At 40.3% G+C, this 12,887-nt stretch overlaps 1 protein-coding gene across 2 annotated transcripts in view; it reads left to right on the top strand.

Moving 5' to 3' along the window:
• LOC142390489 (PHD finger protein 20-like) overlaps positions 1-12,887 on the top strand; it is a 45,477-nt gene that overhangs the window by 9,249 nt on the left and 23,341 nt on the right. For both annotated transcript variants that reach the window (XM_075475955.1, XM_075475956.1), the window contains exon 4: positions 12,221-12,305. In XM_075475955.1, coding sequence (XP_075332070.1) covers positions 12,221-12,305 — 85 coding nt within the window. The remainder of the gene's footprint in view (positions 1-12,220; positions 12,306-12,887) is intronic.

Below are 12,887 nucleotides of genomic sequence, written 5' to 3'. Positions count from 1 at the left end.
CCACAGAATAACCACAGAATAACCACAGAATAACCACTGAATAACCACAGAATAACCACTGAATAACCACCCAATAACCACAGAATAACCACAGAATAACCGCAGAATAACCACCCAATAACCACAGAATAACCACTGAATAACCACCCAATAACCACAGAATAACCACAGAATAACCGCAGAATAACCACCCAATAACCACCCAATAACCACAGAATAACCACAGAATAACCACCCAATAACCACAGAATAACCACAGAATAACCGCAGAATAACCACTGAATAACCACCCAATAACCACCCAATAACCACAGAATAACCACAGAATAACCACAGAATAACCACTGAATAACCACAGAATAACCACTGAATAACCACCCAATAACCACAGAATAACCACAGAATAACCGCAGAATAACCACCCAATAACCACAGAATAACCACTGAATAACCACCCAATAACCACAGAATAACCACAGAATAACCGCAGAATAACCACCCAATAACCACCCAATAACCACAGAATAACCACAGAATAACCACCCAATAACCACAGAATAACCACAGAATAACCGCAGAATAACCACAGAATAACCACAGAATAACCACAGAATAACCGCAGAATAACCACTGAATAACCACCCAATAACCACAGAATAACCACTGAATAACCACCCAATAACCACAGAATAACCACAGAATAACCACAGAATAACCACTGAATAACCACTGAATAACCACTGAATAACCACCCAATAACCACAGAATAACCACAGAATAACCACAGAATAACCACTGAATAACCACAGAATAACCACTGAATAACCACCCAATAACCACAGAATAACCACAGAATAACCGCAGAATAACCACCCAATAACCACCCAATAACCACAGAATAACCACAGAATAACCACTGAATAACCACTGAATAACCACAGAATAACCACTGAATAACCACCCAATAACCACAGAATAACCACAGAATAACCACAGAATAACCACTGAATAACCACAGAATAACCACTGAATAACCACCCAATAACCACAGAATAACCACAGAATAACCGCAGAATAACCACCCAATAACCACCCAATAACCACAGAATAACCACCCAATAACCACAGAATAACCACAGAATAACCGCAGAATAACCACAGAATAACCACAGAATAACCACAGAATAACCGCAGAATAACCGCAGAATAACCACTGAATAACCACCCAATAACCACCCAATAACCACAGAATAACCACAGAATAACCACAGAATAACCACTGAATAACCACAGAATAACCACTGAATAACCACCCAATAACCACAGAATAACCACTGAATAACCACCCAATAACCACAGAATAACCACAGAATAACCACTGAATAACCACCCAATAACCACAGAATAACCACAGAATAACCGCAGAATAACCACTGAATAACCACCCAATAACCACAGAATAACCACAGAATAACCACCCAATAACCACAGAATAACCACCCAATAACATCAGAATAACCACCCAATAACCACAGAATAACCACCCAATAACCACAGAATAACCACCCAATAACCACAGAATAACCGCAGAATAACCACCCAATAACCACAGAATAACCGCAGAATAACCGCAGAATAACCACCCAATAACCACAGAATAACCGCAGAATAACCACCCAATAACCACAGAATAACCGCAGAATAACCGCAGAATAACCACCCAATAACCACAGAATAACCGCAGAATAACCACCCAATAACCACAGAATAACCGCAGAATAACCACAGAATAACCACTGAATAACCACCCAATAACCACTGAATAACCACCCAATAACCACAGAATAACCGCAGAATAACCACAGAATAACCGCAGAATAACCACTGAATAACCGCAGAATAACCACAGAATAACCACAGAATAACCACAGAATAACCACCCAATAACTAACCACAGAATAACCACCCAATAACCACAGAATAACCACAGAATAACCGCAGAATAACCACAGAATAACCACAGAATAACCACAGAATAACCGCAGAATAACCACTGAATAACCACCCAATAACCACAGAATAACCGCAGAATAACCACTGAATAACCACCCAATAACCACAGAATAACCGCAGAATAACCACCCAATAACCACAGAATAACCACTGAATAACCACCCAATAACCACAGAATAACCGCAGAATAACCACCCAATAACCGCAGAATAACCACTGAATAACCACCCAATAACCACAGAATAACCGCAGAATAACCACCCAATAACCACAGAATAACCACAGAATAACCGCAGAATAACCACTGAATAACCACCCAATAACCACAGAATAACCGCAGAATAACCGCAGAATAACCACCCAATAACCACAGAATAACCGCAGAATAACCACAGAATAACCACTGAATAACCACCCAATAACCACTGAATAACCACCCAATAACCACAGAATAACCGCAGAATAACCACAGAATAACCGCAGAATAACCACTGAATAACCGCAGAATAACCACTGAATAACCGCAGAATAACCGCAGAATAACCACCCAATAACCGCAGAATAACCGCAGAATAACCACTGAATAACCACAGAATAACCACTGAATAACCACTGAATAACCACAGAATAACCGCAGAATAACCGCAGAATAACCGCAGAATAACCACTGAATAACCACCCAATAACCACTGAATAACCACAGAATAACCACTGAATAACCGCAGAATAACCACTGAATAACCACTGAATAACCACAGAATAACCACTGAATAACCACAGAATAACCACAGAATAACCACTGAATAACCGCAGAATAACCGCAGAATAACCACTGAATAACCACCCAATAACCACAGAATAACCACCCAATAACCACAGAATAACCACAGAATAACCACTGAATAACCACAGAATAACCACAGAATAACCACTGAATAACCGCAGAATAACCGCAGAATAACCACTGAATAACCACCCAATAACCACTGAATAACCACAGAATAACCGCAGAATAACCACAGAATAACCGCAGAATAACCACTGAATAACCGCAGAATAACCACAGAATAACCGCAGAATAACCACTGAATAACCACAGAATAACCACTGAATAACCACAGAATAACCACCCAATAACCACAGAATAACCGCAGAATAACCACCAATAACCACAGAATAACCACTGAATAACCACTGAATAACCACAGAATAACCGCAGAATAACCACCCAATAACCACAGAATAACCGCAGAATAACCACCCAATAACCACAGAATAACCACCCAATAACCACAGAATAACCGCAGAATAACCACCCAATAACCACAGAATAACCGCAGAATAACCACCCAATAACCACAGAATAACCGCAGAATAACCACAGAATAACCGCAGAATAACCACTGAATAACCACAGAATAACCACAGAATAACCACTGAATAACCACAGAATAACCACAGAATAACCACAGAATAACCACAGAATAACCACCCAATAACCACAGAATAACCGCAGAATAACCACCCAATAACCACAGAATAACCGCAGAATAACCGCAGAATAACCACCCAATAACCACAGAATAACCACAGAATAACCGCAGAATAACCACCCAATAACCACAGAATAACCACAGAATAACCGCAGAATAACCACTGAATAACCGCAGAATAACCGCAGAATAACCACCCAATAACCACAGAATAACCACCCAATAACCACAGAATAACCACCCAATAACCACAGAATAACCACCCAATAACCACAGAATAACCACAGAATAACCACCCAATAACCACAGAATAACCACAGAATAACCACCCAATAACCACAGAATAACCACCCAATAACCACAGAATAACCACCCAATAACCACAGAATAACCACAGAATAACCACTGAATAACCACAGAATAACCACAGAATAACCACAGAATAACCACAGAATAACCACCCAATAACCACAGAATAACCGCAGAATAACCACCCAATAACCACAGAATAACCGCAGAATAACCACAGAATAACCGCAGAATAACCACTGAATAACCGCAGAATAACCGCAGAATAACCACCCAATAACCACAGAATAACCACCCAATAACCACAGAATAACCACCCAATAACCACAGAATAACCACCCAATAACCACCCAATAACCACAGAATAACCACCCAATAACCACAGAATAACCACAGAATAACCACAGAATAACCACCCAATAACCACCCAATAACCACAGAATAACCACCCAATAACCACAGAATAACCACAGAATAACCACAGAATAACCACAGAATAACCACAGAATAACCACTGAATAACCACAGAATAACCACTGAATAACCGCAGAATAACCACAGAATAACCACCCAATAACCACAGAATAACCACCCAATAACCACAGAATAACCACAGAATAACCACCCAATAACCACAGAATAACCACAGAATAACCACCCAATAACCACAGAATAACCACAGAATAACCACCCAATAACCACAGAATAACCACAGAATAACCACCCAATAACCACAGAATAACCACCCAATAACCACAGAATAACCACCCAATAACCACAGAATAACCACAGAATAACCACCCAATAACCACAGAATAACCACAGAATAACCACCCAATAACCGCAGAATAACCACAGAATAACCACCCAATAACCACAGAATAACCACAGAATAACCACCCAATAACCACAGAATAACCACAGAATAACCACCCAATAACCCACAGAATAACCACAGAATAACCACCCAATAACCACAGAATAACCACAGAATAACCACCCAATAACCACAGAATAACCACCCAATAACCACAGAATAACCACCCAATAACCACAGAATAACCACAGAATAACCACTGAATAACCACAGAATAACCACCCAATAACCACAGAATAACCACAGAATAACCACCCAATAACCGCAGAATAACCACAGAATAACCACCCAATAACCACAGAATAACCACAGAATAACCACCCAATAACCACAGAATAACCACAGAATAACCACCCAATAACCACAGAATAACCACAGAATAACCACCCAATAACGCAGAATAACCACAGAATAACCACCCAATAACCACAGAATAACCACCCAATAACCACAGAATAACCACCCAATAACCACCCAATAACCACAGAATAACCACCCAATAACACCAATAACCACAGAATAACCACCCAATAACCACAGAATAACCACAGAATAACCACAGAATAACCACAGAATAACCACAGAATAACCACTGAATAACCACTGAATAACCACTGAATAACCACAGAATAACCACTGAATAACCACAGAATAACCACTGAATAACCGCAGAATAACCACTGAATAACCACTGAATAACCACAGAATAACCACAGAATAACCGCAGAATAACCACCCAATAACCACTGAATAACCACTGAATAACCACAGAATAACCGCAGAATAACCACAGAATAACCACCCAATAACCACCCAATAACCACTGAATAACCACTGAATAACCGCAGAATAACCACAGAATAACCACAGAGTAACCACTGAATAACCACTGAATAACCACTGAATAACCACTGAATAACCGCAGAATAACCACCCAATAACCACTGAATAACCACAGAATAACCACTGAATAACCGCAGAATAACCACCCAATAACCACCCAATAACCACCGAATAACCACTGAATAACCACAGAATAACCACTGAATAACCACTGAATAACCACTGAATAACCGCAGAATAACCACCCAATAACCACAGAATAACCACAGAATAACCACAGAATAACCACAGAATAACCACAGAATAACCACTGAATAACCACTGAATAACCACCCAATAACCACCCAATAACCACAGAATAACCACAGAATAACCGCAGAATAACCACCCAATAACCACCCAATAACCACAGAATAACCACAGAATAACCACTGAATAACCACAGAATAACCACTGAATAACCACCCAATAACCACAGAATAACCACAGAATAACCGCAGAATAACCACCCAATAACCACAGAATAACCACAGAATAACCGCAGAATAACCACCCAATAACCACAGAATAACCACTGAATAACCACCCAATAACCACCCAATAACCACAGAATAACCACAGAATAACCACAGAATAACCACTGAATAACCACAGAATAACCACTGAATAACCACCCAATAACCACAGAATAACCACAGAATAACCGCAGAATAACCACCCAATAACCACAGAATAACCACTGAATAACCACCCAATAACCACAGAATAACCACAGAATAACCGCAGAATAACCACCCAATAACCACCCAATAACCACAGAATAACCACAGAATAACCACCCAATAACCACAGAATAACCACAGAATAACCGCAGAATAACCACAGAATAACCACAGAATAACCACAGAATAACCGCAGAATAACCACTGAATAACCACCCAATAACCACAGAATAACCGCAGAATAACCACTGAATAACACCCAATAACCACAGAATAACCACAGAATAACCACAGAATAACCACAGAATAACCACTGAATAACCACTGAATAACCACTGAATAACCACCCAATAACCACAGAATAACCACAGAATAACCACAGAATAACCACAGAATAACCACTGAATAACCACAGAATAACCACTGAATAACCACCCAATAACCACAGAATAACCACAGAATAACCGCAGAATAACCACCCAATAACCACCCAATAACCACAGAATAACCACAGAATAACCACTGAATAACCACTGAATAACCACAGAATAACCACTGAATAACCACCCAATAACCACAGAATAACCACAGAATAACCACAGAATAACCACAGAATAACCACAGAATAACCACTGAATAACCACCCAATAACCACAGAATAACCACAGAATAACCGCAGAATAACCACCCAATAACCACCCAATAACCACAGAATAACCACAGAATAACCACAGAATAACCACCCAATAACCACAGAATAACCACAGAATAACCGCAGAATAACCACAGAATAACCACAGAATAACCACAGAATAACCACAGAATAACCGCAGAATAACCGCAGAATAACCACTGAATAACCACAGAATAACCACTGAATAACCACTGAATAACCACCCAATAACCACCCAATAACCACAGAATAACCACAGAATAACCACAGAATAACCACTGAATAACCACCCAATAACCACAGAATAACCACAGAATAACCACAGAATAACCACTGAATAACCACAGAATAACCACTGAATAACCACCCAATAACCACAGAATAACCACAGAATAACCGCAGAATAACCACTGAATAACCACCCAATAACCACAGAATAACCACAGAATAACCACCCAATAACCACAGAATAACCACCCAATAACATCAGAATAACCACCCAATAACCACAGAATAACCACCCAATAACCACAGAATAACCACCCAATAACCACAGAATAACCGCAGAATAACCACCCAATAACCACAGAATAACCGCAGAATAACCGCAGAATAACCACCCAATAACCACAGAATAACCGCAGAATAACCACAGAATAACCACTGAATAACCACCCAATAACCACTGAATAACCACCCAATAACCACAGAATAACCGCAGAATAACCACAGAATAACCGCAGAATAACCACTGAATAACCGCAGAATAACCGCAGAATAACCACAGAATAACCACAGAATAACCACAGAATAACCACCCAATAACCACAGAATAACCACAGAATAACCGCAGAATAACCACAGAATAACCACAGAATAACCACAGAATAACCGCAGAATAACCACTGAATAACCACCCAATAACCACAGAATAACCGCAGAATAACCACTGAATAACCACCCAATAACCACAGAATAACCGCAGAATAACCACCCAATAACCACAGAATAACCGCAGAATAACCGCAGAATAACCACCCAATAACCACAGAATAACCGCAGAATAACCACAGAATAACCACTGAATAACCACCCAATAACCACTGAATAACCACCCAATAACCACAGAATAACCGCAGAATAACCACAGAATAACCGCAGAATAACCACTGAATAACCGCAGAATAACCACTGAATAACCGCAGAATAACCGCAGAATAACCACCCAATAACCGCAGAATAACCGCAGAATAACCACTGAATAACCACAGAATAACCACTGAATAACCACTGAATAACCACAGAATAACCACTGAATAACCACCCAATAACCACTGAATAACCACAGAATAACCGCAGAATAACCGCAGAATAACCACCCAATAACCACAGAATAACCGCAGAATAACCGCAGAATAACCGCAGAATAACCACTGAATAACCACCCAATAACCACTGAATAACCACAGAATAACCACTGAATAACCGCAGAATAACCACTGAATAACCACTGAATAACCACAGAATAACCACTGAATAACCACAGAATAACCACAGAATAACCACTGAATAACCGCAGAATAACCGCAGAATAACCACTGAATAACCACCCAATAACCACAGAATAACCACCCAATAACCACAGAATAACCACAGAATAACCACTGAATAACCACAGAATAACCACAGAATAACCACTGAATAACCGCAGAATAACCGCAGAATAACCACTGAATAACCACCCAATAACCACTGAATAACCACAGAATAACCGCAGAATAACCACAGAATAACCGCAGAATAACCACTGAATAACCGCAGAATAACCACAGAATAACCGCAGAATAACCACTGAATAACCACAGAATAACCACTGAATAACCACAGAATAACCACCCAATAACCACAGAATAACCGCAGAATAACCACCCAATAACCACAGAATAACCACTGAATAACCACTGAATAACCACTGAATAACCACTGAATAACCACAGAATAACCGCAGAATAACCACAGAATAACCGCAGAATAACCACCCAATAACCACAGAATAACCACCCAATAACCACAGAATAACCGCAGAATAACCACCCAATAACCACAGAATAACCGCAGAATAACCACCCAATAACCACAGAATAACCGCAGAATAACCACAGAATAACCACAGAATAACCACTGAATAACCACAGAATAACCACAGAATAACCACAGAATAACCACAGAATAACCACCCAATAACCACAGAATAACCGCAGAATAACCACCCAATAACCACAGAATAACCACAGAATAACCACTGAATAACCACCCAATAACCACAGAATAACCACCCAATAACCACAGAATAACCACAGAATAACCACTGAATAACCACAGAATAACCACAGAATAACCACTGAATAACCGCAGAATAACCGCAGAATAACCACTGAATAACCACCCAATAACCACTGAATAACCACAGAATAACCGCAGAATAACCACAGAATAACCGCAGAATAACCACTGAATAACCGCAGAATAACCACAGAATAACCGCAGAATAACCACTGAATAACCACAGAATAACCACTGAATAACCACAGAATAACCACTGAATAACCACCCAATAACCACAGAATAACCACAGAATAACCACAGAATAACCACCCAATAACCACAGAATAACCACTGAATAACCACTGAATAACCACAGAATAACCGCAGAATAACCACCCAATAACCACAGAATAACCGCAGAATAACCACCCAATAACCACAGAATAACCACCCAATAACCACAGAATAACCGCAGAATAACCACCCAATAACCACAGAATAACCGCAGAATAACCACCCAATAACCACAGAATAACCGCAGAATAACCACTGAATAACCACAGAATAACCACTGAATAACCACAGAATAACCACAGAATAACCACAGAATAACCACAGAATAACCACCCAATAACCACAGAATAACCGCAGAATAACCACCCAATAACCACAGAATAACCACTGAATAACCGCAGAATAACCACAGAATAACCACAGAATAACCACAGAATAACCACAGAATAACCACCCAATAACCACAGAATAACCGCAGAATAACCACCCAATAACCACAGAATAACCACTGAATAACCACTGAATAACCACAGAATAACCGCAGAATAACCACCCAATAACCACAGAATAACCGCAGAATAACCACCCAATAACCACAGAATAACCACCCAATAACCACAGAATAACCGCAGAATAACCACCCAATAACCACAGAATAACCGCAGAATAACCACCCAATAACCACAGAATAACCGCAGAATAACCACTGAATAACCACAGAATAACCACTGAATAACCACTGAATAACCACTGAATAACCACAGAATAACCGCAGAATAACCACCCAATAACCACAGAATAACCGCAGAATAACCACCCAATAACCACAGAATAACCACCCAATAACCACAGAATAACCGCAGAATAACCACCCAATAACCACAGAATAACCACTGAATAACCACAGAATAACCGCAGAATAACCACAGAATAACCGCAGAATAACCACTGAATAACCGCAGAATAACCACTGAATAACCACAGAATAACCGCAGAATAACCACAGAATAACCGCAGAATAACCACTGAATAACCGCAGAATAACCACTGAATAACCACAGAATAACCACCCAATAACCACAGAATAACCACTGAATAACCACAGAATAACCGCAGAATAACCACTGAATAACCGCAGAATAACCACCCAATAACCACAGAATAACCACTGAATAACCACAGAATAACCGCAGAATAACCACAGAATAACCGCAGAATAACCACAGAATAACCACTGAATAACCACAGAATAACCACAGAATAACCACAGAATAACCGCAGAATAACCACTGAATAACCACAGAATAACCACTGAATAACCACAGAATAACCGCAGAATAACCACAGAATAACCGCAGAATAACCACTGAATAACCGCAGAATAACCGCAGAATAACCACCCAATAACCACAGAATAACCACCCAATAACCACAGAATAACCACCCAATAACCACAGAATAACCACAGAATAACCACTGAATAACCACAGAATAAATCCAGAGTGACACAGGAGGAAAGACTGAAATCTCTGCTCCAGGTTTAAAGGGACAGTTCGCCTCTTTTGACATGAAGCTGTATGACATCCCATATCAGCAACATCATTTCTGAACATCTTCTTACCCCCTGCTGCGTCCTGTGAGCAGAGTTCCAGCCTCGTTTTGGTGTTGATGAAGGTAGTCCAGCTAGTTGGCTGGGGTTTAAAAAATAAAGCGTTTTGCTTCTCAGAACAATATGCGTTCAACAGAGTAATACATTTGCATCACAAAATCGTTCTCCAGGAAAAAGTCAGACCTCACAATCGCTTGGCCCTATTTTCTCTCCCTTCGTATCACTGCCTGCTGCCGCCTGCCGACAGCCGCGCCTGTTACGGTGTTTGCTGCTCGGTCTGCACAGCAGGCAGTGATACGAAGGGCTAGAAAATAGGGCCAAGAGATTGTGAGGTCTGACTTTTTCCAGGAGAACCATTTTGTGATGCAAATGTATTACTCTGTTGAACGCATATTGTTCAGAGAAGCAAAACGCTTTATTTTTTAAACCCCAGCCAACTAGCCGGACTACCTTCATCAACACCAAAACGAGGCTGGAACTCTGCTCACAGGACGCAGCAGGGGGTAAGAAGATGTTCAGAAATGATGTTGCTGATATGGGATGTCATACAGCTTCATGTCAAAAGAGGCGAACTGTCCCTTTAAAGAGGCGAACTGTCCCTTTAAGGTGTCTGTGTTTGACAGGTAAGACAAACAGAGGCTGTTACTGGACCAGAAACTCTGAAACATTTGGGAATATTCTTTCTGTGTGATCTCAGGAAAGTGTTTAATGGAGCTTTCAGTGTTTTATTTCCACCTCTGCGGCTCCGTTATCTCAGGTTTGGTTTCCACATTTAGCTTTTGAGTCGTGCTGCGTTGCTCTTTTTAAACACAAAACTGAAACATGGCGGTGGTTTATCGAGCTCCAGAATAAACTGGCCATCTGAGCAACTAGATGTTCATCTCTAACACATTTTGAGTTAATTTATCCGAGGCACACTTCCTGCTCAGACTGATGGTGCTTTCAGTCTGAGTAGTTTACATTTCCTGTAGTTTACATTTAAATAGAAATAAATCATTGGAGCTTCTGTCTCAGCCCATTTTGTGTGTAAATCATGTAATGTCAGTTTTTTGTTTGTCTCAGGTGTTTGTGTCGGGGATGAAGGTTCTGGCCTGTTGGACGGACTGTCGCTTCTACCCGGCCAAAATCCTCCGGGTCAACAGGGACGGTGAGGCTCAACTTTGATCTTTCACCCCAGTTTTATCTTTCTGTGCGTCACAGCTGAAGCCATCGGTGGGTTTACTGACCAGCAGTCGTGCTTTTCTTCCTGCTGTTTCTCTGTTTATGGTGGCAATAAATCTGCTGAAAGCTGAAATTTCCACAGATTTTGGATTTTATAAACAGAATGAAATTAATCTGATGAGTATTTTTATGTGTCTCTGATTATGCCCGGATCTCGGGAGCTCAGATTCCTCTAAAAAATATAAGCCTGTTCTTAAAATAACCCCCCAAAAATCTCTAATTAAAGGTTAGTCCTGAATCTTTCAGGAGGATAGAGTTTTAGTTGCTGCAGGTTGCCTTTAGTTGTGTGTTTCCATCCATTCGTCATACAAATTTAAAGTAAAATAATCCAAAAATGTTCCTCGGGCCAGTTTCCATCAGCTGTTTGGAACGTGTTGCAGCCCTGAAACACACAAAGTGGATGTTTGTTAAGAATTTAATAAGATTTATGAGACAAAACATGAAATATTTTGGGTTCATTCTGTTTGCAATGATGTAATAATCAAATTAAACGTAGGAAACGACGCAC

This window comes from Odontesthes bonariensis, chromosome 10, assembly GCF_027942865.1.
Source record: "Odontesthes bonariensis isolate fOdoBon6 chromosome 10, fOdoBon6.hap1, whole genome shotgun sequence".
Lineage (NCBI taxonomy): Eukaryota > Metazoa > Chordata > Actinopteri > Atheriniformes > Atherinopsidae > Odontesthes > Odontesthes bonariensis.
The sequence above is the reverse complement of the archived record's forward strand: the minus strand, read 5'-3'. Positions and strand labels throughout refer to the sequence as shown.